General features: G+C 39.5%; 3 protein-coding genes across 12 annotated transcripts in view; 2 read left to right on the forward strand and 1 right to left on the reverse strand.

Annotated features, from left to right (window-relative positions):
• The window catches only part of ptpn13 (protein tyrosine phosphatase non-receptor type 13), a 140,970-nt gene extending 128,951 nt beyond the window's left edge, over positions 1–12,019 (forward strand). For all 6 annotated transcript variants that reach the window (XM_016993784.2, XM_062981843.1, XM_062981845.1 and 3 more), the window contains 11 exons: positions 236–362; positions 952–1,086; positions 1,927–2,006; positions 3,489–3,544; positions 4,801–4,907; positions 6,045–6,181; positions 6,814–6,904; positions 7,439–7,776; positions 9,025–9,240; positions 9,875–9,937; positions 11,066–12,019. In XM_016993784.2, the coding sequence (XP_016849273.2) occupies positions 236–362; positions 952–1,086; positions 1,927–2,006; positions 3,489–3,544; positions 4,801–4,907; positions 6,045–6,181; positions 6,814–6,904; positions 7,439–7,776; positions 9,025–9,240; positions 9,875–9,937; positions 11,066–11,146 (1,431 nt within the window). In that variant the 3' untranslated portion in view covers positions 11,147–12,019. The remainder of the gene's footprint in view (positions 1–235; positions 363–951; positions 1,087–1,926; positions 2,007–3,488; positions 3,545–4,800; positions 4,908–6,044; positions 6,182–6,813; positions 6,905–7,438; positions 7,777–9,024; positions 9,241–9,874; positions 9,938–11,065) is intronic.
• A 1,823-nt stretch (positions 12,020–13,842) lies between these two features.
• Positions 13,843–26,817, reverse strand: part of LOC103278894 (uncharacterized protein C4orf36 homolog) — a 42,567-nt gene continuing 29,592 nt past the window's right edge. The window contains exons 1-4 of one of the 2 annotated variants that reach the window (XM_008111018.3): positions 19,056–19,214; positions 17,832–17,936; positions 16,004–16,161; positions 13,843–14,527 (exon numbers count right to left, since the gene is read on the reverse strand). In XM_008111018.3, coding sequence (XP_008109225.1) covers positions 14,385–14,527; positions 16,004–16,161; positions 17,832–17,896 — 366 coding nt within the window. In that variant the 5' untranslated portion in view covers positions 17,897–17,936; positions 19,056–19,214 and the 3' untranslated portion in view covers positions 13,843–14,384. Of the gene's footprint in view, positions 14,528–16,003; positions 16,162–17,831; positions 17,937–19,055; positions 19,215–26,817 lie in introns of those variants that run through there. The other variant, XM_062981857.1, reaches the window with a different exon arrangement.
• aff1 (ALF transcription elongation factor 1) overlaps positions 19,315–26,817 on the forward strand; it is a 172,062-nt gene continuing 164,559 nt past the window's right edge. For 3 of the 4 annotated variants that reach the window (XM_062981848.1, XM_062981850.1, XM_062981851.1), the window contains exon 1: positions 19,315–19,506. The gene's annotated coding sequence lies outside the window, so the exon portion shown is untranslated. The remainder of the gene's footprint in view (positions 19,507–26,817) is intronic. The other variant, XM_062981849.1, reaches the window with a different exon arrangement.

A 26,817-nucleotide genomic window follows, 5' to 3' on the forward strand; every position in this document is an offset into this window, starting at 1 on the left:
CTTATTTGAAGTCAGTTTGTTTTAAAAAGGCAAACTCTAGATTAATAAATGAATGAGATCTTGGAAAATTTACATTTAGGGGCTTTGACTTCCAAAATCTCCTAGCCATCATGGTTTTTGTGCCGTACTTGGTTGGGGAATTCTGGGAATTATAGCCCCAAAATCAAACTACTCCAGGTTTTGGAATAAGTAAGTTATTTATGAAAACTGATTCAGACTTCTTGGTTTTTGTTAGATGAATGGTGAAATGAACAATAGTCACCAGGCAAAAAGCCCAGAACATGTCACAGTATCTCAAGAGACATCCTTATGCAATGCTACCAGTCAGATCCCTGACTTTTCCAAGTACAATAATAACTCAGGTAAGAGGAACTGAGTGTGATAACTTGGCATCTTTCTTTTAATACAGATTTTGAAATTCACAGGAATAATATATTGAGTGAAGAAGTTGCTGTTGTTATTCTTCACTTTGTTATTCTCATGTATTATGTATTCAGATCGTATTGTATGTCTCACTGTAATGACTATATAATTAAATTAAAATCTTAATAATTATATAGTACTCTGTATTGCAGAGATAGCCCAGAAATTGAATTAAAGCATGGAGATGAAGAAAGCAGGAAATTAAATAATGACCAAGTGTAGCTTCACGTCCAGTTATTAGATTAGACTTGGCACAGGTAGCCTGCTGCTGTCCTTTTAGCAAAGGCTTTCTATTGAAAAGTCAGCAGGTTCATCTATTCATCATGTTATTGGGGTAATCATGCAACATATTAATTGTTTTAATGCATAGCCAATACAAATCCAAGGAAACTATCCTTGAAAAAGACTGATCTAAACATATAAAACAGTCAATCGAAAATCTGAAAACTTAATTGTGCTGAAGTGCGCAAATGCTCTATTTCCTTTTTATCAGGAAGTAAATGTAATCTATAATCATTTTATTTTAAGTTGAGCTACAAGATGAAGATTCCTATGATGAGGATGATCACAATGAAGTCATTCAGTATCTTTTAGATGTAGTAGATGAAGAAGCCCAAAACTTGCTGAATCGTAGCAATGCCACATCTGGGAACCACCTGCCAGGTACAGTCAAGAAAATACTACATGCAAATAAGCAGTATTATAAAGTACTAAACTAAAACAACTTCAGAATTGATGTGGTTTTGCACCATTAATTTTTACGAGGTGCATTTTTTAATTGGTCCAATGTTATCTGTCATGCAGAGGCCTTCTTGTTGTTGGTTTCATTTGCATATTCATTAATTTAATGGAATGTTTCTCTCTCTCTCTGAAATTGCTGACATATATTCTTCAAGTAATATATTTGCCATTGGGTTTTGGTCAGTTAACTCTACCATTCCTTCAATTGTATAACTTTTGGCTCCGAACTATATTTAAAAATATCTTGGAAAATAATGCAAAAAGTTCTTCCTGATTTTTTTTTCAGCTGGGCATTTGATTCATATATTGTAACAGTCCTTTGAATCTTGATAGATGTTTTCCTTATCTCACGGCTGATTTATTTAAGATTATTTTGAAGCTGTTATTAATATGTGTGCTTCATACACATTTTGATTGGGGGGATTTAATAATGGTGTATTCATTTGTTTGAGAGAGATCTCATTTTTATGAACAAGTTTTTAACTAGATGGCTAGCACCTTTGAATATAAATAACAGAAAAGTAGGCTATAAATTTATGAAGTACACTTTAGTTCCACCAAAATCAATGAGACATGCTATTCATGAATAACTTGAATAATTGAAGAGATGAACAATGACTAACATACTTTGGCTTGAACCCAGAAAAATAGTGCTTGGTTATGTTCCTCTAATAGCATTAATTTAGTGCATGAAATTAAAGTAGTTTTTCCTTTGGGAACTGGTCTTTTCCTGCAGCTGCATTGTTTTTTTCCTCCCTACAGAGACAAATGGGAAAGTTTCAGAAGAGAAATCAGAAGATACTGATTGTGATGGGTCTTCATTGCCTGAAGACTTCCCAGAGGTAAAACAAATGCGATTATTACCATGCATTGTTGTTATTTCCAAGCAGATTAGTATCCGTTGTCTCAGATGTTATAACTCTCGTATGAAGTGACTTCTTCTTGGAAAGATCTGCATTTTATCCCTGTCTATTTTTCTTTTCTTCTCTTCTTTGAGATGAGTGGTGTAAGTCTGTATCAAAGCTATCTTCCACTTTTATCCTGCCACCTTAACTGTCACTTGAAAAAAGCTATGTGTTCAAAAGCGAATAACTACATACAAATGAAATGGGACATGCATTAATTAAAATCATAGCGTTGGATGAGACCACAAGAACCATCCAATCCAACTCCATTCCGCTGTGTAGGAATACACGGTCAAAGCACTCCATGCAGATGGCCATTCAGCCTCTGTTTAAAAGCCTCCAGAGATGAAGACTCCACCACACTGTTGAATAGCTACAACCATTAGGACATCCTTTCCAGTATCCAAGTGGAATCTCCTTTCCTGCATTTTGAATCCACTGTTCCATGTCTCTAGAGCAGCAAAAAGCAAGGCTACTATCTCCACATGCCCCCTCTCAGCCTTCTTTTCTCCAAACTAAACATACCAAGCTCTTTAAGTTGCTCCTCATAGGGCATGCTTTCCAGATCTTTGATCATTTTAGTTGCTCTCCTCTGAACGAGTTCCAGCTTGTCTATATCTTTCTTGAATGGTCGTACCCAGAATTTGCCATCCTAAACCAGTCTTGCCTGTCTGCAGTTATACAAATATGTCCTGAAACAAAACTAGTAGTGATGAACTGTTGCCAGCCTTCCAGTTGCTTCTCTTTTGCTAGAAGTGGTCCATTATTGAAAGGCAGGGAATTTGTTCTCTCACCCACCCCAGTATCAGCCTTCACCTTTACTCAAACGCGGCTGGTGGGGATGAGGGAGAGGGCCTACTCGGTGGTGACCCCCCCCCCCCGGCTCTGGAACTCCCTCCCCAGGGAGATCAGACTGGCACCTTCCCTGTCCACCTTCCACAAATCCTTAGAAATGTGGATGTTCCGATGTGCATTTGAGTAAGTGGTCCCATCAGTCACTCCCATTTACAATGGTATGAGATATTGCACTTTAACACTTTTCCTCACTTTAAGGCTCAGTGGTTATTGAAATCACCCCCTGTCCCCTGCTCTGATCGTCCTCATATATCTCAGGAACCCCCTTCAGAGTCTATACATTTTATCCTCTGCATGTCCAGTTATTATTGTTGCTTAGCTTTAATTGGTTGTTGATGTTGTTTACGTTTGTATGTATTTATTATGTTTTAAATTTTTATTGGTCTGTATTTTACTCTGTTGTTGTCTGGGCTTGTCCCCATGTGAGCCGCCCCGAGTCCCTTTGGGGAGATGGAGGCGGGATACAAAAATAAAGTAGTAGTAGTAGTAGTAGTAGTTGTTGTTGTTATTTACTAGTATTCTATAGCATTCATTGCAAATTCTTTAACCTGTTTTTCCCCTTAGCCGCCCCAGCTGAATGGCTGTGAAGATCATAGCAATGACAGAAAGGCTTCTGAAAGGTGAGATCATTCATGGAGCTGTGAACAAGCATTTGTAATTCTGGCTTTGACATTCTGTGTCCATTTAGTGACTCAGAGCACACGCCTTAATATGAGCCTAGGACACAATGGGCAAAATGTGAACCTTCAGATAGTGTTGGGCTTTCTCCTTTGTGGTGTCTGTGGAATCAGCACATATGGCATAATCAATACCAGATGTGTGGATTCCACAGATAACCACTCGAAGAAACATGGTTACAGGTAAGCAACCCATCTTTAGTGCTCGTCAGTCTGAGCCAGCACAAGCAATGGTGAGAAAAGCTAGAAGATGTAGTCCAGCAACACCTGGATGGGTTCATGATTCCTACTATCATGTGTGACAATGGCAACAGTGAGATAAAATAGTGAGCTAGCTGTAAGGTGTATTCATTTTAGGAGTGGAATATTATACCCTTCATGACAAACTGCAAACCCTTTTAAAGATCCAAATACAAACACTGTTGGCTGAGAAGATATCCCAGACCAGGCTTGCCCACTTTTGATCATAGTTACTTATTTTACCATTCAAGACATCTAGCCAGTTGCATCGTATTCAAATACCATCATGGACAAATAATTTCCAGAGTTTTTTATAACTGACTCCAATAATTCACTAAGTTCAAAAAGAAGCTCTGTTGACTTTGCTGATCAGAGTTTACCCTAATAGCCACAATCCAAAATGGAAATAATCTATTTAAACACAATTGAAGCCATAAGCATGTCTATGGCTAACTGAGAATATTATAAGTCAACATCTGCATACATTCCTTTGATAGCTGTCTCTATTAGCTTGGGCTAAGAGTTGAATTTATTCCTCTTTCTATAGAAAGATACAGGTTTATTTTTCTTTCTTCTACAAAAAGCAATTTTTCCTTTTCATATTCTTAGAAATATATATTGCTTTTTATGTCGAAGGTGAGATATTGTATTGCTCTGATGATATAGAATCAATAACTGATGTATTGGATTTACACCATTTGTTTTCATGTAGCCTGCAATGGAGATCAAATTTCATTTATTACTCACAGATTATTCTTACCTTTGAGACAGTATATCAAATAAATTTCACATATAAATCATATTGTGTATTATATAGGGACATCAGTTTAATTTGTAACTTCTGTCATTGAAAACCTATGCAATTTTTGTCTATTAAGATTCCTTTTGTTTGTTTGTTTTACTGTGGGTAGAAACTGAGTCTGTTTTTGTCATTTACTAATGTGTTTGTTTTTTTTAAGGTTACCTCACCAGCAGCCTCTGATGGGTCAGGGAGATGATGATGAGATTACGTGGGGAAGTGATGAATTGCCAATTGAATCAATACACCAGGAATCCTCTGTAGAAGGTAAACAGCCATTGAAATGTTCTGCCTAGGCTCGGGCTGTGGTGCAGGCTGGAGAGCAGCTGCAATGAATCACTGCAATGAATCACTCTCACCAGGAGGTCATGAGTTCGAGGCCCGCTCAGAGCCATGTTTTCTTGTCTTTGTTCTATGTTAAAAGGCATTTAATGTTTGCCTATATGTGTAATGTGATCCGCCCTGAGTCCCCTTTGGGGTGAGAAGGGCGGAATATAAATGCTGTAAATAAATAAACAGCTATTTTATCAGACTCCAGAACAGGCATGGACAAACTTTGGTCCTCCAGGTGTTTTGGATTTCAACTCACATAATTCCTAACAGCCTACCGTCTGTTAGGAATTTTAGGAGTTAAAGTCCAAACACCTAGAGTTTGTCCATACCTACTCCAAAAGTTATGTCACTCGTCCCTAGATGTGGCTATATCAGCCACAAACCCTGTAAGTGGTATTTGCCTCCAAACCTATACCAGAGTTTTGTAGTAGATGTACAGCTTTTGGGGGGTTTTTTGGGTGGGAGGCACAAGGGTTTAACCCATTGCGCCACCTGGGGCTCCAATTATTTGGATATTTGATGTGATTTGGGGCACTTGGTGGAGTATGACCTGTAAAGCTCAGTGATGTCATAGGGGTCGGGGAATTGCATGAGGACCATCACTTTCCGCCATATGTAATGTATACACTCAGAAACTGAAGATATTCTTTTTTATATATGTAAAGTAATCAGTTGCTCATAGCTATGGTAAAAAAGTAACCCATCATGGTGCTTATTCATTTCATGTACTGCATGTTGTCTTTCAATTTCCAGTTTTTTGAAAACTGTCATCTAGCAAGTTTTTTTCATGTTAAATATGAACCAATGTTCATGAAAAACTGAATGAACTGCTGTTAGCAGAAAATGCAAAAATTCAAGGTAGAGGAATAATGGGGAGAAATATTTAGCACATGGATTATTTATGGGAGCATTTATAAAAGCTATGATCAAAATTAGCTGCTGGCACTCAACATTGCAGGCAACTGCTGCTATATTTCATGGACTGACATTGCCATGTGGGCTTCTCTATTTGTGTTGAACTTTATAGACAGGAATAAATCAATCTCCTTCTTATGCCATATTGCTTTTTAGTCACAAGTGAGGAGTTTCCTACTCTCCCCATCGTTCAAGTGCTTCCTTCCGGCAAATACACAGGGTCCAAATTAAAGTCAACTATCCGGATGCTTCGAGGTTTATTGGAACAAGGAGTCCCTTCTAAGGAGATTGAGGTGAGTGAACAGTCTCCCAGTGGCTGCAGTCCTGTATGCCTCAGTTTAGAGAGCCTGTGTGTTGTCCTGGTTAGAGCATTGAACTATGACTCTGGAGGCCATGGAAACCCACTAAATCACCTTGGGCTGGTTAAACAGTGTCAACCTTAGAAACCTCATGCTAGAGTTGCCAAGTCAGAAATGATTTGAAGACACACAAAATTATTTAGTACTGCAAGCAAATTGAGAATACAGCTATAATGTATAAAAACCACAAACAAAGTTAAAAACTTGGCATTATGCTAAATTTACTTTCATCAGAAGCTGGTCACTTCAGTAGAGGTATGTGAAAGTTACAGAATAGGTATCAGTATAGTGCTGCATCTGAACCAATCCCAATTTCAATTTAATTGGGATTGGTTCAGATGCAGATTACCTGGTTGTTTTTTTTAGCAAAACACAACTAGTAATACTCTTTTGACAAATACAACTATTTTTGGAGTAGATAGTTAAGCATTTTTTTCTATTTTGTGCATTTCTGAACATGATTCAAGAGTGATAAAACTGTTCAAATCAAATGTACTATTGGTCATTCTATTGAGTAATATCCTTTGCTTCCAATTATCTGATTATTTAGTTTGCTTTTATTATAGAATCTTCATGACTTAAAGCCTTTGGATCAGTGTCTAGTAGGCCAAACAAAGGAAAACCGGAAGAAAAACAGATATAAGAACATATTACCCTGTAAGTCCTGATTTCCCCAATCAAACCTGTATTTTTATCTCTTTATATTTATAATAATTTCATTAAATATTTTTAAAGGACTCTCAGTTTTGCACATAAATTTCTTTCACTTGGCTCTTGGTACCAGGAGCTAGCTGCATTCATGGTCAACAAAAGTGCAATGGATCTCTGGTAGGGATTTTGTGGGCTCAGGATGAAAATTGGAGGGCGAGGACAGCATCTTTTGTGGCAGATCCATGGGCAGTTAGTAGCTTCCAGGTAATTCTGCTCCTGGCTTTTGTATGCACTTTGTGGGAGCTATCTGAGGTGGCAAACCTATAGGGAGGATTGGGGCTCAGTACTTGGACAGCTCCTTTAAAGTTTGGGCTGAAACCTGGAAAGGATTTGTGATACAACCTTTATTTTAATTTAATTAGAACTCATTGTGTAAAGAAAAGAACACAACTAGTAATAACCTGCTGGGAAATTAACTGTTTCTTGGGTGAATAGTTTCAGATATCTTTTCTAATGAATGCATTTAAATGTGTGGCTCAGATGACACCACAAGGGTCCCTCTTGGAGCTGAAGGTGGCTACATCAATGCCAGCTTTATCCAGATGCCAGTGGGAAGCAAGGAGTATGTTTACATCGCATGCCAAGGACCCCTTCCGACAACTGTAGCAGACTTTTGGCAGATGACTTGGGAACAAAACTGCACCATCATAGCCATGATGACCCAGGAAGTAGAAGGAGAAAAGGTCAAATGTCAGCGGTATTGGCCTGAAGCCCTTGGCAAAACCACCATGATCAGCGATAGACTACGACTCTCTCTTGTCAAGCTGCAGGAGCAGAAAGGCTTCGTCATTAGAGACATGGAGCTAGAGGACATTCAGGTAAGTGAGCCAGGTGCAGCATAGCATGTAATAGATTCCTGGGCAAGCCTTACTTTGAAGCCAAGATGCCAAGTGGCAGTTTTGTTCTTCTAGGATGTGGCTTTATACTGAATCTAAATATACTGGCTTGGCACTTGGGTTGCAGTTGTTAAATATCAAAGCTATCGGAAAAGCCTATAGTCAAGTCTATGCCAGTGACAGTGGTCTTTTCAGCAATCTTTCGGATAGTTATGGAGCCCAGGGGACCACTGTTGGTGCCTGCTGTTTTAATTTTCTCATCATGTTTCTGAGGGCCCTAGCATAAACATCTTGTGCAGCAGAGCTGTATCAGGAATATGGAAGCACTGTAATGAAATAAAGGAAGCAGAGCTTGCCTGCTTGAAAGCTTTTCTGCTTCTTCTCTGCTACATGAACTCTAGAAATTAAAGAGGAATGGGTGGTCATATTGAATGAGCTGGAGACAGCAGCAATGGAAAGCCATGTTGAGTTCCTTGCCAAAACTGGTCCTAGTCTTGGCTGTTCAATTTAGTGGTTTACTTTTAGTATTTCACTATAGCTTGCTGGTGAGTGACCATAGTTTCGAATTTCCATTATCTGGTGCAAGCAGGGCCTGACATTTTTGATAACCAAAACATATGCCCCTCAAGCCACACTTTGCACACCTGTATAAGAACCTTTTTAATTCTTCCTGTAATTAAATGGAAAAACAGCTAAAGATGGGACAGAACTTGACTTGTACCATAGTGGTTGGGAATTCACAGAACTGTCATCCCAAGAAGTAATGTGTTGTGAGCCCTTTCTGAAGGTGACGTCATATCAACTTCATGCAAGAGAGGGAAAGTGTTCCTTTCACATATTCAGGTTTACCTTTTGTGAATTTGATGTGGTGAACTTATCCAGGACAAACTGGAGGGAACATATCTTTCAGCATTTCTAGATCCTTCAGTGGAATTGTATGATCAGTTTTGAGTGGAAATTTTGACTATAGAGTCATGCTGAAGGACCTGGAGATTCGTAGAGAGATTAAAAATGCTTATAAAAATTTGCAATTTTTCTACTTTTGAAGGGGTACTGTGCAAAAATAACGGGTCTATTGTATATACAAATTAGCCATGGGTTGCATTTGAAAAAGGCATTAGAAATGGCTATCGGGATCCTATTGTGTTTTGCTTAGAGATAGCATATTCTTCTTACAAGCTTCAACACTTTCTCTTTCTCTGTGTGTGTTGTTTTTAATTTAAAATCTAGACAGGTGAACTCCGGCATATTTCCCATTTAAACTTCACTGCCTGGCCAGATCATGACACGCCCTCCCAACCAGATGATTTGCTCACCTTTATATCCTACATGAGGCACATCCACAAATCAGGGCCCATCATCACTCATTGCAGTGCTGGGATTGGACGATCAGGGACACTTATATGCATAGACGTAGTCTTGGGACTAATCAGCCAAGATCTCGAGGTGAGTGAACGTTAAGGAAGGCACTCTCTTCATTCTTCTTTGCATAGTTCTTTGAATTAACATACTCATGTGTATGTTCTATTTTATTTAGAACGTTCCCTTTACAGGTGTGATAGACCCAGTACTCCTTTGGTACATATTAATGAGAAGATGCTCAGAAATGTGTGATTAGCTATCATAGAACTAACTTATAATATTCCCATTACACTACTAATATGCAAGTCAGTTTGCCATTTTAGAAATGTTTGTGACATAAACACAGGCTATAATCCTTTTGCATATGAAAAAAGACCAAGTGCCTCTGAACAAGACCAACTGCATACATCTATCAATGCTCGTCTTAAACTTGAGCAGGTTTTCTCTGAGGCTGGAACTAAATGTTCAACACTGGGCCCAGATCTATGAACCTTGATCTTGTTTGAATATTTGTAGATAATATTGGGGTGATTTGTCATGAAGACCTGGAAATAGGAAAGGAGATAGTTAAATCTCACCCCTCATTACAACTCTAAGTCTTCTAATGGTGGCCCAAACCCACTTGCTGCAAAGCCTGCAGTGCCAACTCGCCTTTATATTGGTGCGCTCTCTCTTTAGGTGTATTCAAGACTGTTGTATTCTGTTTGCATTTTTTTAGTTTGACATCTCCGACGTGGTGCGCACAATGCGCCTGCAAAGGCCTGGCATGGTGCAAACCGCGGTATGTATACCTTGACTTGAAACATAAATGCCATCTTCTAGTTCCTAGGGCCCTTTTCATCAGGATTATCTCCTTTGCTGTGCTGGGAACAAGGGTCTTTGGGAGAAAAATGTAACAGATTTATTTGGATAGCTGCTGTGTTTCTGGTTGGAAGAGATAGTCCCAGGCTGGTCTTAATCCAGCTAGCTTGTTAATATAGCCATCTGCACAGGAAATGCCTTAGGGATGGTTCCTCTGCCGTCCAGGTGACACACAACACAGTGGTAGTATCTGTGTTTTGATTGCAGAAGATCCCAGAGTCAATCCCAGTTTCTCCAGTAATAGAGACCTCAGCTGACCACAGCCTGAAACCTTGAAGAGTTATTGCCAGTTTTAAAGTATTCAGATAGTACTCGCCTAGACAGACAAATATATAGTCTAACCATGTAGAAAAATCAGCTTTCTTTTGCTGCAGTTCCTTGTGCTTTTGATTTGGCACAAACCCAGCTGTATAGTATACTTGAACATATGAAACATGCTTCCTTTTTATTTTTGAGATCCAAAAAGAAACCTGAGTTTTCTGGAGCTTAGTGTAATTCAAAAATACAGCTCCTTTTCTAGGGGGGATCCTACATAAGTATACTTACTAACTCTCAGGCATTTCTGAATGAAACGCCACTAAATATTCCAGAGTTACGAAGCAATCTTGCTCAGATTGCTCTTGATGAACGAGTATACATCCCTGAAATGTATTGGATTTTGATAAACTCAATGCACTTTGAAAACCTATTTCTGTCATTTGCTACATATGGTTCCTGTCCATTTTTGCTGCTGCATTTTTCTTGTACCACTTGTTATCTCCCATATGCTATATTAGTGGAATATCAATGGAAGGGCAGATCCGGAATGTCAGAAAGGTGATAATCATGGACAAAAATATCAGTATTTCTAGACTATGGGTTCTGGATGCATGTTGCATTGACATTCAGCTTTCCATAAAACCATACTGCAGACATGCCCTGAAGCTAGATAAGGTTTAAATGACACAAAATTGCACAGGGCAGCATGTGTGTTCGGCTACAGCTGTTTTAATGTCCTTACAAATTTCTATTCCAAGGAATTCATATCTATTTTCTCCTTTTTTTACAGGACCAGTACATTTTCTGCTATCAAGTTATTCTATATATCCTAAAACGTCTGCAAGCAGAAGAACAGCAAATGATTAACTAGAATTTTAAAACTGCCTGTGCATTAAAGGGGGCAATGAGAGAAGAGGTTCTTGAATACATTTGGCATGTTTTCACACAAGATGTCAACTGGTTTAACATTAATGCTGCCTCCTTGGGCAGCTGGTTCTATAAATGAATGATCAGTCATACTGAGAAAAGATGTTCAGCACAGTTGTCAAACTACAACTCCCACATTTCTTTATGGGAAGCCATGGCAATTAGACTGGTATAACCCAACACTAAATATGTAGTGTAGTTTTTCCTTTGGTTCATGTTGCCAATATAGTTCCAGTTCTATAAAGGATCAAATACCACTATAACCCCTTCTCCCTTTGAAACAATGGGATCCTTATTCACCATTTATATTTAATAGTGCTGCATTTTTGCAGCTGTTTCAGGCTCTGATAAGCCATTGGGAATTTTTTTAAAAAGGCTTTTTAATTATTTTTAAAGAAGTATTAATGCCTTTTGCAGGTTCTTTCCTCACCTCCTTTATAGTGTACTTTTAATGCTGGGGGTTGGCTGGGAAATAAGAACAGTATTTTTTTTTCTGCTGAACTTTCTTACAGGTACGTTTTTATTAGTCTGTTTTTAAAGTTTGTTTATAGCAGAGCTGTCTTTTCACAATATTTTTAATGCAATAGAGCTTTTTATAGAAAATACTTGAAATCAGTATTTAAGCTTTACGGGACGTCTTATTAGTGTAAGGAAAAATAGCAAATGTTTACTGTATCGCAAGTTACTATGTTTACTTTATATAGAGTCTTGTGTATATATTTATATACTTTTACCAAAAATGTTGAATTATCAGATGTCTGAGCTTGTAACTGCTAAGGCATCTCCACAATGTAAATAAAAGGACACTTTTAAAATATGAAGTGACTACTTGGTCTGACGTCCATTTGATCTGTTTTCTTCTGATGATCAGAACAGATTTCAGGATTGGACTAAGTGCTCTTCCACACAGACTTATAACCCAGCATATCAAGACAGAATAACCCACAATATCTGCTTTGAACTTGGTTATCTGAGTCCACACTGCTATATGTTCCAGTTCAAAGCAGATAATGTGGGATTTTATTCAGCAGTGTGGAAGGGGCCTGAAAATTTCTAGTACCACAAAGTTAATTGTGTCTATGATTATCTCTGAATCAGTCCAGAAATGTATTGTTCCCAATCAATGCTTTATCACATTCTCAGAGAGATTAGGTTTCTCTTGGTTTTCCCAGACACATCCTGATGTTTGCTCAGATTGGGATGTTGTCATAAAATATATTCCATATTTCACCACTTGTGCTGATGCTACAAGGACACCAATAACATAGTCTAAGAGCATGACACAAAAAATTATTGTCACCTTGGTTTTTAGGCCTGTTCCGGGGGTTATTTGGGGTGCTGATTTAGAAAATTGCATTTGATAGACCACATCGGCTCTGGTTTCTTAGATAATGGTTAGAAAGGTTTTTTATGAGCGAGAAGATGACATCTCAAAAACTAAAGCTGTATCTCAAAAACTAAAGCTGATGGGGGAAAATTAGTGCCATTTTGGAATCAGCAGATCAGATACATGCAGAATCAGGGCTAACATTTGAGGCACCAAATGTGTGTTGGCCAGTAGAATGTAAATTTTTGCAGGCAAACACAGCTTAGCACTGGAAGGACCTTTTCAAAGGTAATCTTAAAGCATTCAAATTTTGAGAACAAGCTGGAGCAGTTTGCAGAAACATTGAGCTATATGTTTTGGTGGCAGTGTGACTTATCTTTCTGTTTCCATCCTTCCTAGTTGAGTTAGGACAAAGAAAGAGAGCTGCTGCTAATCAGTAATACAAGGCTGCCTCCATGCAGAGATAGCTCCTTGCTAGACTGGGAAGATATATCCAGTGTTTATTGTGTACTGAGCGAGCCATTGTATTTTTATTGCTGTGACTAATTTTCGTTTAGAAATAAAATTGGTGTTTGCCACCTGTGGAGGTGAGCCAGAGTATATGCAAACTACAATCAATCATGACTTCAGTTCAAAATATATATACCCACAGTTGAGCAATTTCTTTTTTAGGATCAGCCAAAACTGCCCAACTGTGAATATTGGAATACGGCTAGCATCACGTTCTTAAAAAATGTGCAATTCTGGAAGAGACTAAAAACAACAGCTTATATGCTTTTGAAACAAACAAGCCCTAAGAATGTTTTTTTCTATATAAGAACTTTGTATTCACATGCTCCACACTCCTCCCTTCCTTCACTGTGTTCAGGAGGCAGAGTTAGAAACCTTTGCTTCCATTTTAGATTAGCCATTCTTTAATTATGTCCAACTGATAGTCATGGACCCAGTTACCATTTCATCCATTTATTTCATGTTTTTGTATCGTTCCTTCTATTCAGATGGCACAAAATGGGGCAGGGTGTACAAAAGTGAAACAAAAAAAGTGGGAATGATAGCCATTTGATCAAATTTTTCAGCACACTGAGCATCAAGTGCCTCTTAGTCTATGCTTGACGCACTTGGATGTAGGCCCTGGCACTTTGCCGCCAATGGGCTGAAAATCTTTGTTTTTTCGGATCTTGGACCAAAAAGTTCAGAAAGGTGCCCGTCTTCAGGAGAGGTGCTCATAAACAAAAATGGGGTCTTAAAAATGAAACAAACTGAAACAGATAGCGATTCTATACAAATGCTCAAGACTACCAACTGAAACGAACCACCTTCAACACATATTTTATGAAACTGTTTGCATTTCACTAACCAAAATCAAGATTACTCACAGTTTATGATTGAGATATAATGCTAAATTATGGTTAATTGAAATACAATGTAAAAACTCTTTATAGCCAAAGATGTGAAGAACAGGAGGTGGGGAACAGAACAAGCCCAATAATCTGGAAGAGTTCTGGTTTACCATGTGGAATTGCCTGATGATCAGAGTTTGGAAAAGTTCATTTTTAACTATCTGCCCCCGGAACCTACAACTATCACTAGGAATATTCTGAAGTCATTTTGTCTTTATATCTACACAAAGGTAAATGTCATTTTTCCCATAATAATGACCATAAGGATTTTTTAATCTTTCTCCAGCTCTGTATTTCATCATCAAAGTGATGTTATGATGATCTTACTAGATCATGATCTTACTAGATGTTACCAGATACAATTTCAGGACACTCTAGTAATTTGCTTATTGATTTTACAAATGACTGAACCATTATTGTTGGAAGATCGAAACAATCATCAATTTGAAGGAGGTCTAGTTGGGACCACTTGGGGGCAGTGGTCTTCTTTCCAAAAGTAGCCTGCATCTAAATTCTGACTCCACTTGCTTTGCGAGCTTCTTCCGGCGTTGAATGTTTTCAAGTCTTTGGATTTCTAACAACTTTGCTTCCTGTATCACTACAAAGAAGTAAGCAAAATAGAAAAAAAACAGTAGGATTTTAATAAAGCAACATAATTAAGAACAAAAATGATGAAATTGTAGGTAGGACAGCTAGACAAATTTATTTTGAATGTGCAAGTCTTCATGAGTGCTCAGACACTACAGGATGGAAATACAGGTTGAATATCCAAAATTCTGTTGGCCAGAAAAGTTTTGAATTTCACATTTTTTGGATTTTGACATACAGTAGAGTCTCACTTATCCAACATAAATGGGCTGGCAGAACGTTGGATAATAAGGAGAGATTAAGAAAAAGCCTATTAAACATCAAAATAGGTTATGATTTTACAAATTAAGCACCAAAACATCATGTTATACAACAAATTTGACAGAAAAAGTAGTTCATTACACATTAATGTTATGTAGTAATTACTGTATTTACGAATTTAGCACCAAAATATCACAATGCATTGAAAACATTAACTACAAAAATGCGTTGGATAATCCAGAATGTTGGATAAGTGAGTGTTGGATAAGTGAGACTCTACTGTACCTGTATTTAGATATACATGCACAGTAAGCTATCTTGGAAATCGGCATGACATTCAATAATATTTCATATAAAGCTTGTACACATAGTTTGAAAATAATTTTGTACAATATCTCCATGCAACAGAGTTTGTGTTGGACCATCGGAAAGCAAAGGTGTTACTATCCCAGCCACTCATGTGGACAGTTTTGGATTTCAGAATATTTCAGCTTTTCGAATTCCACATAATGGATGCTCAACCAGGATGTACATACATACTGTAAATCTGGAGGGGTGGAATCCATGGTCCATCACAACTCCCAGCATCTTGTGCATTAGCTATTTCTTCTGAAAATGATGGGGTTACTCTTTCAAGAGCAAGTCACTCTCTCACTTTCCTGGCAATTACACTTTTGGAGATCACATGGCTGAATGGCTTTGTTGTGGTCTCACCAAAATATGGCTTCACCAGAAAAACTTTGGCAGGGAGCTGCTTGGAGTTGCAAGAATGGAGGACATTGGTGCTAATGCACTGTTGCTCCAGCTGGTCATTTGGACTTCTAAAGGACTTTAATGCTCTCCAATGACAGCAGGTACAACAGAATTCCCATATGGCATCCAGGACAGCTCTGGAGCAGTTTTCTCCAGAAAATCTGAGTACATATACGTGTAGCCTATGTCCTGTGGGAGTAAATTGTGGTGAATTTTGTGATGATAACCTGGAAATTCTGCAATCCAACCTGCCAAGGGTTGTATGGGTGTTATGGTATTCTGTGTTAATTTTGTAAAATGCATGTTCTGTTATTGTGTCAAATTGAAATCTTTTGATTTGAATAGTTTTTGTAAAAATTTGTAAATAAATTGATAACTTTCACAAATAAAATTATACATTAGGAGAGCCATCAGAGAAGAAACAGTGTGAGTTGAATCACTTTACTTCCCACCCCAAGCCCCATAAACTTACTTTGCATGGAAGGGAAATGTGTTTTCAAAACTGTTGTTACAGGTCGCAGTTTGAACGGAGAACCCCAACAGATCTCAAAATGGAGGGGGTTGGCTATTGGTTCTTCGGTGGCAAATAACAAACGTCTTGTAAGTGCTGCAAATGCTAGACGGTCATGCCTAAAATGTTGATACCACAATTACTGATCTCTTGCTCTTATGGAAAAACTGACACAAAAGGTTCATAACTCAACACATAATCTCATTTATTATGAATTGGTTTCCATTATTTATATTATCAATAGAAATAGAGGTAATCTAGATCCACCTGGTTTTCATATTGGATTTTGGAATGATGTCTTAACATAAAAGCTATGAAACAGGTTTATTATGTGTTTTATTAAGGAATGCTGATAGTCTGCAAATGTTATTGTAGTCTATTGAATTTTATTAGGTTATATTTTTCCAATATCTATTTTGAGAGGGGGGGGACAGTGGTGAGTGGGGATATCACATCTACTGATATACTTTTATCCCAAAGGAATCCAAAGCAATATGTAGAAAATTATGTTTGTATTCAAATGTACATTGGTATCATAAGGCTCTTACTCATTTGTTCTTGTCTCTGGGGACTTCCATATCTTCCCAGTTTAACAACAGAGAGGATGCCATTATTTTTATGTGTTCTGGCCTATCTTCTACATCATCTACTTTGTATTGTTACAGGACACAGTAGCTAGAATGCATGGAAATCACAATCTGCCAATATTTAGAGAGCCACAAATTGGGCAAACACAGACAACAAGATAGTATAAGTCTGCTCTTTTAACAGAGCACTCAGTCAGCTGAGATGAGGACTAATCCTGCTGCTGTAAGACCTATAAAGATGTAAGGCCTTTAGATTATTCCATCTGAGTAAGTCAAAGTGGAAACCTTTCTTCTTTTCCTTCACTATACTGTATTTTTGCACCTGAGCTCTTGCCTGCTGTTGATAATGCCATTATTTGTCTCTGTTTTTTCCTTAGACATAGATGGGATACTTGTGTCCTCCAGATGTTTTAGTTCAATGTCAGTAGATCACTGGACAGGACACACACACACCTGAATTATCTGCTCATTCTTCCACTTCCATCTCAACTCAAACCGTAATGGGAACACAAGGACTTTAACATACTGCCTGTGTTTTATTTGAGAGTTTTCCTTTTCCACATTTGATCCACTGGCTTTTTCTCCCTTAACTTTTCCAGCCTCCTGCCAGATGAAGCAATCTGTTTCAGAGAATTACACGAAATTTCATATTTATTTTTTGAAAGATGATCTAATAAAAGATAGTTTCCTACTGTCGGTTTTGGACTAAGCTTGCATCATGATCTAAATTTAGTTGTTTTCTAGATACCTTGGTTTTGTTACTTTGAAAGATCTTGTTCTGCACAAGAATGCCGTATGTTTGTCTTATACTGAGAATCATGCCCAGTATTGATAAAGTTATATGAATCTAAACTTGGTCTGGGGGGAAGGTAAGTTGAGGGTCATTTTCCCTTGGTGAATAACCTGTTATACTCTGAGGTCTGGTGGTGATGGTGCAGAACCCAGGAAAAAAGATTGATGGAGTCAGCACCTTTGCCCCTCTTTTGATGCCACCCTGTTTCTTTCCTTCTTTGTCCTGAACCACCAAACTGCCAAGTAATAGAAAGATACTCTTCCTAAATGTTTAAACTGATCCTTTAAAGATGACTTTTGATGCTAGGCTGCAGGGCATGTTTTCCCTGCTAAGACAGATAGATACAGTACATAGGTTATTATATCTGTGTATATCACATTGTTTGTACAATGTGGTAAGAAATACATACAATTTATAAGGGCTGTCCTTGAAAACAGTTGTAATTTTTTTCTTCCTGTACAAGTTGTATTCCATATTGGATGAATTGTGTTGCTGGTTGTCTTCTTATGTGCACCTAGGACAGAAATGCATATAAACATTTAGCCATGTCATTGAGTTCACCATCATATACAGGCAGTCCCTGAGTTATAAACATCCGATTTACAACTAGTTAAGAACAGGTGAGGCAGGAAGTGAGAGATATCTACCCCTTGGAAGGGAAATCCGCCCCTGAAAAAGTTGTTATCATGGGGAAATGATGCCTCCTCTGAAGCTTTCTCACCAATCCTTGTTTCCACAACAAGCCAAATTTTTCAAAATCCAATTGTCACAGGGACAGAAAGTGAGGTGAAATTTTCTGAGAAGAGCCACAAGCAGCAAAACAAACATTACAGTTGTGTTATCCTTTCCTAATGCCATCCAATGTGCGTATGCATGCGTGTGTATTATATATATATATATATATGTGTGTGTGTGTGTGTGTGTGTGTGTGTGTGTGTGTGTATATGGAGTCACACTTTAAAAATGTACCTGTTGTAACTTACATACAAATTCATCTTAAGAACAACGTATAGAACCCATCTTGTCCATAACCCAGGGACTGCCTGTACTTGTAGCAAGGATATTAAGTATATTAATAGAGATGCTGAAATCTTAATAGAGATTTTTAAAGAATGGAAATTAATTTAATTTAAAATAGAATAACTGTTTCCCTTTTAGATATTTAAAGCAAGAGATAAACATTTACATTTTCCTTTGTGTCATGACCAGGATTAAGACCTTTAGAGGCCCTTTGCACTTAAAATGTTTTAGTGCCCCATATGTATCTAATTCAAAATATAAATGATAATAACCAATAAAATTCAAAAAAATAAAAATTAAACAAAATTTCATCATCAGGTGTAAATAATGATTGTTTTTGTATACATCTATTTTATATTGAAAAAGGTTTTCTAATTGCAGAGTCTTATTGTGGGAGCTCCTTTTTGTATCTTTGGATACAGAGTTCCATCTGTAATGCATTACAGGTAACATTATGGCATGTGTTGTATTACATCCAGGCTCTTAGTAGATTTCCCCATAACATGCAGAACCTGGCTAGAAAGATCCCGAAAACAAAATTCCCCCCATTAGCTTTGTTGTATCTTGCTTAACTGGCATTCATGTTTGGTCACAGACTTTGCTTGCTGCTTACCTTGTACTTGTTCGCAAGGATGGTATTTGTTACTTAATTATTTCATAATCAAAGTTTGCTGGCGTAATTGCACTTACAACTCCTACAGGAGGTCCATTTGTTATGCAGCTTTTAATGATTTTGCCTGACCCTTCATGGTCACCTCTATTGTTCCCTGTTGTCACTGACATCTCTTACAGACTAAGTAGTGATGCAATAAAGAGTACCGTGCAACATCATTAGCATTTATGAGTGCAAGTCTATTTAGCATCAGTAAGATGGAGGATGTTTCTTACTCATCAGCCTACATTATTAACTTATCACTTTCTCAAGGAATACCATGAAAAACTGGGATTTGTGATGGCACAAGGAGAGAGCTAGCACAGTGTAGTGGTTTGAGCATTGAAGTATGACTCTGGAAACTTGGGTTCAAATCCCTGCTCAGCCATGGAAATCCACAGGGTGACTTTAGGTAAGTCACACTCTCTCTTCCTCAGAAGAAGGCAGTGGCAATAGTACACACAAAAACTATTATTTTAAGGAGTTAAATCTTGGCATTAATGTCATGAGTATAGGAGAAGCAAGACTCTGCTAGTCCCCATGTGCATCTACACTGTAGAATGAATGCAATTTGATACCACTTTAAATGCCATGGCTCAATGCTATGGAACTGTGGAAGTTGTAGTTTGGTGAGGCAGTAGCATTCTTTGGCAAAGAAGGCTAAAGACCTTATAAAACTACAACTCCCATGATTCCAAAGCATTGAGCCATGGCATTTAAAGTCATGAAAAACTGCATTAATTTTATAGTATATCATCATCATTTTATTTGTATTCTGCTTTTAATTATGCGATTGAGACACAAAGCGGCTTACAACAATTTAAATACAATTTAAAATCTCCAGAATCTAAATATTAAAATACAATTAAACACACAAATCAGTTGAAATCACTTAGAACATTGAAAATAGTTGCAATATTTAAATGCTATATTAATATTTAAATACTATATACTATATAGTATACTATAAAGACTGTATACTATATGAGTTGCTCTTAACAACTTTATTCTTTACTTATGCATCCCTCTTCTCTCCTTCCGAGCCAACTGAGTCTAAACTACTTTTGAAGGTAGCAATTGAAGTAAGGTGAGGATAAAGAGGGTAAATGGGAGGAAGAGAGAAAACTAGGACATTTTAAAGGCAGATGAGAAAGTGGAACAGCAGAGAAGTAACGAGGGCTGTCGCTACCAAACTGGGACAGTTGGAAAAGTATGCCTTTGAACTGTGGAAATAGATAAATTGATGTCTTTTAGCTGCTTGAGGCCCAGTTTTTTGGATAGCAAGGTAGCCAGTTATGTCCACCACCCAATACTTTTCTTCATGGGGTTTGCGAGGGGTGTATTTGGGGAGAGACTGTCATCTTAAAGGAACACAATGTTCAACATATGTGTTGGTTCCAGTTCTGCCAGCCAGGTCTTTGAGCATGCCAAGGACTGGATTTGTTTTGTTTTCGGTGTTGTTCCAGCAAAAGGAATACCGCTGTCCAAAGTGGCGCCTCATCCCAGCTGGAAAGGAAGGCAGAAATTCCTGAGAGAAGACATATTTGCGGAACTTTGCTGAGCGGAGCAAGCACACATGATTCAATTATGCATTCTCCTGTTGACATTTCCCCAAATATTGCTGCTTTCAGCAACTCTTCCTAGCAGGCTCTGTGTAAAAAAGAAAATGAAAAGCAGGAGGTAAAACTGGGAAGCAGCTATATAGAACTGTCTTCTTTCATGTCTTCACATTTATTTGTTGTTGCTGCATTGTGTGTCTCCAAGTTGTTAATAACCTATGGTGACTCTCTCCCCGGGGCCGTGGTGGAGGCTCCTTCTTTGGAGGCTTTTAAGCAGAGGCTGGATGGCCATCTGTCGGGGGTGCTTTGAATGCGATTTCCTGCTTCTTAGCAGGGGGTTGGACTGGATGGCCCATGTGGTCTCTTCCAACTCTACTATTCTGTGATTCTATGACCGCAAGGCCCTGAGTCTATACTTGAAGCTAAAAAGGGATGTGTCTAGAAATTCTTAAATTGGTTGTTAGATATATCTGGCATATGTACTCAGTGTTGCCCAGGTGTTTCTTCCCTCCTCTTCATACAAATGACACATCACAGAGGGTCACTTCACCTAGCAACAGCCATTTCGGTGACATCACAGAGGGACACTTCCCCTACAACAGCCTTTGTGGTATGAACAGAGAGACAAACCAACCATCCAACAAACAGAACTAGCTTGGGTATCTGGCAGATTATTTGAAGAAGCCGTTGTTTGTTTTTGGATATTAGGCAATATCAGTTTGGTAACTTGTAATGCTATTTATTAGAAAAAAGACAGTCTATGCTTTTGTTTTTGATCAATGTTCCCATTACAAAATGCATAAGAATGTGAGTGAACTACAATTCCCAAAAATCACAGGTCAATCACCCACAAACCCTGCCAATATTCGAAGATGGACATGTTAGGTCTGTGCCAAGTTTGGTCCAGATCCATTATTGGTGGGGTTCAGATGGCTCTCTGGATGTAGGGTGAACTACAACTCACACCCAGCTGGGTCAGCCCCCCCCCCCCAAAAAAAAACCCTCCAGTATGTTCTGTTGGTCATCAGGGTTCTTTGTGCCAAGTTTGGTCCAAACCTGTCATTTGTGGGCTTCAGAGTGCTCTCTGGATGCAGGGTAAACTACAACTCCCACCCACATGTGTCAGTCCTCCAACAAACCTTTCTAGTTGGTCATGGGGGCTTCTATGTGCCAAGTTTGGTCCAGGTCCATCATTGGTGGGAGTTGCAGTGATCTCTGGAAGTGAGTGAAGGTATATCTCATCGTCTGTGCTTCATCCTCCCTCTAACCTCACCAGGACATACAGTGGAGGTTTTTTGTGCCAAATGTGGTCCAGGTCAGTTGCCAGTGAGGGTCACAGTTTCTCTGTAGGTGCATTAAAGTACTGAAAATCCCATCGTCCATGGCCCATCCTCCCCCAAACCTCAACAGAATGTAAAGTGGGTCATGGGGTTTCACTGCGCCAAGTTTAGTGCAGGTCTGTCATTAGTGGGGGTTGCAGTGGTCTGTGGAAGCAGTTGAAAGAACTGCAAATCCCATCATCTGTGATCCATTCTCCCCCAAACCTCACCAGGTCATAAAGTGGGTCATGAGGGGTCTGTGTGCCACGTTTGGTGCAGGTTTGTCATTCATGTAGATTGCAATGGTCTGTGGAAGCAGGTGAATGTACTCCAAATCCCATTGCACATGATCCATCCTCTGCCAAACTTCACCAGGATGTAAAGTGGGTCATGGTGGATCTGTGTCCCAGGTTTGCCCCAGGTTTATCATTTGTGAGGGTCTCAATGGTCTGTGGAAGCTGAATCAGATGAAGGTATTACAAATACCATTATCCATAGTCTATCCTCTCACAAAACACAACATAAAGAGGGTCGATGGGGGGGGGGGGGGGATCTGTGTGCTAAGATTGGTCCAGTCATTCATGTGGAGCGCAGTGGTCTCTGTAAGTGGGAGCCAGTAGGAAAGCTTCCGCGAACCTACACCACCGCCCACATACAGAAGAGTCCCGGTTATCCAACTTCTGCACATCTGACACTCCAGATTATCTGATGGGTCTTAGTGAGGAGGAGGGAGAGGGAAAAAGAGGGTGAGTGAGTGAGTGGGAGGGAGGGAGGGAGGGAGGGAGGCAGGCTGCAAAGGCGACAGTGGTGGTAGAAGCAGGAACCCGGCTGTCTCTTCCAGGCTCCTCTTTTTGCCACCACTGTTGCCTTTGCAGCCTGCCCCCCCTCCCATTCTCACTCACACACCTTCCCTCTTTTTCCCTCTCCTTCCTCCTCACTAAGACCCGGCCGGTGAGTGAGGGAGGGAGGGAGGGAAGGCTGCAAAGACAACAGCGGTATTAGAAGCAGGAGCCGGGCTGCCTCTTCCAGGCTCCTCTTTCTGCCACCGCTGTCACCTTTGCAGCCTGCCCTTCCTCCCTCTCCCACTTATTCTCCTGTCTTCTTTTCCCCTATCCCTCCTCTCTAAGACCCGGCTGGTGAGTGAGAGCGGGAGGGAGGGTAGGCTGCAAAGACGACAGCAGCAGCAGAAGCAGGAGCCTGGAAGAGGTGGCCAGGCTCCTGCTTCTGCTGCTGCTGCTGCCTTTTCTGCCCTCCCTCCCTCCCTCGCTCACTTGCTCATCACCAGGCCACGTCTTAGTGGCAAAGGTGGTGGTGGCAGCAGCGGCAGAACCAGGACCCAGCCGGTGAGCGAGCAAGTGAGGAAGGGAGGGCAGGTGAGCAAGTGGAGGCCTATCCCTCCCTATTATCCAACCGTTTCGTGTATCTGAGATTGTGCCTGCCCATTATGTCGGATAATTGAGATTCTACTGTACATACATGCATTTACTTTAATGATAGACAGAGAGGTAGAGAGATAGATAGAGGTATAAGTATATAGATATAGATAAGAAAAGAATTATAGTGTTGGAAGAGACCACAAGGGCTAGCCAGTCCAACCCTCTACAGATGACCATCTAGCCTCTGCTTAAAAACCTCTAGAGAATATATAAATCAGACACCAAAGTCCTCCTCTACCACTTTGTAATGACTTTAAGTGACCCTGGTTTCGTGAAGACAGTTCTAATGACTCTAGTAGACTCCACTCAAGCTGATAAGACTTTGAGAAGAGCCTTACTAACAGACTTCATGTCTGCACCCATGCACCAGTCTACTTAATGAAGAGTGTCTTGTTGGCAAAAGATTAATCGCCAAATAATTAAGCAATCACAATAACAAACAATATGTGCAATAGCTGCAGTTTGCTTTGGTGAAGATACTGTTGCCATTGATGATTATGGATCTTCAAGGTGTATTTATTTATTACATTTTTATTTGGCATTCTCCAAGAAACTCAGGGTGGTATATATGGTGGGATTCCTATCCCATAACATCATAGTGATGTGGAGCTCATCAAAGTTCATTGGCTGGGTAGAAATCTCTTCATTAGATCAAATATTACAAAGCAATCTCCTAACGTTGGCTCTCGTATTGTGCTAATAGTGGTTCATGGTCCTGAGTCATGTGATGGCTCTCTCCTTTTATTTCCTCTTTTATTATCTACTAGCTTGGAGACCCGGCGATGCCCGGGTCATTTGAGAAAGGCATTGTTTGCCTGTGTTCCAAGTGTAGCCTATATCCAATGTCAGCTGGGTTCAGTGGGTGCGGGTGAGCTCCAACTCCCATATGCAAGTCCCATCGTCCAGTGTCCATCCCCCTCCAAACAGAGCCAGTATGTAGAATAGGTCATGAGGGCTCCATGTACCATGTTTGGTCTTGATCAGTCATTTGTGTGGGTCGCGGTGCTCTCAGGAAGTGAGTGAAGGTATTGGAAGTCCCATCGTCCATGGTCCATCGTCCTCCAAACTGCACCTGGGTGTAGAGTGAGTCATGGGTGTTCTCTGTTTGAAGTTTGGTCTTGATGAGACATTGATGGGGGTGACAGTGGTCTCAGGAAGTGAATGAATATACTGCAAGTCCCATCATCCAAGGTCCAAGCTCTTTCAAATCTCACCAAGATGTAGAGTGGGCCATGGTGGCTCTATGTGCCAAGTTTGGTCTTGATCAGTCATTGGTGGGGGTCACAGTAGTCCCAGGAAGTGACTGAAGATATTGTAAGTCCCCTCATCCACGGTCCCTCTTCCCCCAAACTGCACCAGGATGTAAAGTGGGCTACCCTACACCTGCGTGTCAAGTTTGATACAGTTTTGTCATTCATGGGCATCACAGTGGTTTGTGGGAGGTGAATTGGATGAATGTACTGCAAATCCCATAATCCTTGGTCCACCCTCCGTCAAACTGCTGCAGCATGTGAAGTGTGTCATTTGGGATATGTGTGCCTGGTTTGGTTCAGTTGTGTGATTTGTGGCAGTTGCTGTGGTCTCAAGAAGTGAGGGAAGGTACTGCAAATTCCATCATCCTTGGTCCATCCTGCCCCAATATACATCAGGATATAAAGGGGTTGACAGGAGTTCTGTGTGCCAAGTTTGGTCCATTTCTATCATTGGTGGGCATTGCAGTAGTCTGTGGGAGTTAAAGTGTTTGAAAGTACTGCAAATCCCATCATCTGTGGTCCATCCTCCCCCAAATGGCAGCAGGTCATAAAGTGCATCGTGGGGATGAAGTGTGCCAAGTTTGGTGCAGATCCGTCATTCCTGTTGGTCTCAGTGGCCTGGGATAGTGGCGGCCAATCAAAACGCGAGCACATATTCCGCCAGGCCAATCAAAACGCTGATACATACTCCGATTTCACTTTTATTATATATATAGATATAGATATATATAGATTTCTGAAAACTTTTAGGGTACTGTGAGTCTGTCAATAACTCCCTCTTGAAGGAGGCGGTGACTGATTTAATTATAGAAGCTTTGAATATTTTTCCCTGTCCTTGGGAAAAAAATACAATAATGAAAATTAAACATTCTAGTGCCCTTTCCTGTCACACAAAATCAGTTTCCTAGGAGATGGAAAAAATATCTCCTTTCTTGAGAAGAGAAGATTGCTAGTGAGACAACCAACAATTATTGTCCTTTCAAGAGTCTGAATGTACATTAACAGATCAGAAGTTCTGGAGATATCTTCTTCTTCTTCTTCATCTTAGTATGAGGAGTGACTTAAGAATTGAGCATGTTTAGCCTGCAGAAGAGAAGGCTGAGAGAAGACATGATGGCCATGTATAAATATGTGGAGGGAAGTCATAGGGAGGAGGGAGCAGGCTTGTTTTCTGGTGCCTTGGAGACTAGGATGTGGAACAATGGCTTCAAACTACAGGAAAGGAGATTCCACCTGAACATCAGGAAGAACTTCCTCACTGTGAGAGCTGTTCAGCAGTGGAACTCTCTGCCCCGAAGTGTGGTGGAGGTTCCTTCTTTGGGGGCTTTTAAACAGAAACTGGATGGCCATCTGTCGGGGGTGCTTTGAATGTGATTTTCCTGCTTCTTGGCAGGGGGTTGGACTAGATGGCCCACAAGGTCTCCTCCAACTCTATGATTCTATGTGTACATACACACATACATACATACCATATGTACTGCATAGTTACTGTGAATGTTACATGTGTTATTTCTATATTAAAGGTGATAATATTAGTATGGAACATGTTATTTTCTGATGTCTTTCCAAAATTATTGATCTGTGTGTGTATACCAAATACCACTAAACCTGAAATATAATTTTTCAGCATTATGATAACTCATTTATAGGGTGTCCTAAAAATGTGTATACCTTCAAAAGTTTAAAATTCTACAAAAAATCATAATTCTCCTCCCAGATGTATAACTCTTTACAGAATTCAAGATTACAATAGTAGAGAAGTGTCACAAAATTATAAGAGAAACTTTGAACAGGGTTTGTAATGTTGTGGTTTGACAATGTAGAGCAGGGATGGCAATTTGAACACCTTACATAAAATTGTAATTTAGGATGAAATTTGTAAGTTCAGTGAAATCCTTATTACAACAATTATTTTTCAGTGTAAAAATATTTGCTTAGTCTTCAAACAATTATCATGACTAGTATTTGCTGTTAAATAATGTACGTATTTCTGTGGACATCCTGTATACTAGAGAATTACTGTGAATGGCACTACTGTTATTTCTGCATTAAAAAGTACATAAGAATGGAGTAGTGTATCCATGAAACTAGGGTTGAAATTTACACTCAGCCATGGAAAGCTATTGGGTGATTTGGGGCAAGTCACACTCTCTCAG

Source organism: Anolis carolinensis, chromosome 5 (genome assembly GCF_035594765.1).
Source record: "Anolis carolinensis isolate JA03-04 chromosome 5, rAnoCar3.1.pri, whole genome shotgun sequence".
In the NCBI taxonomy this organism is placed as follows: domain Eukaryota; kingdom Metazoa; phylum Chordata; class Lepidosauria; order Squamata; family Dactyloidae; genus Anolis; species Anolis carolinensis.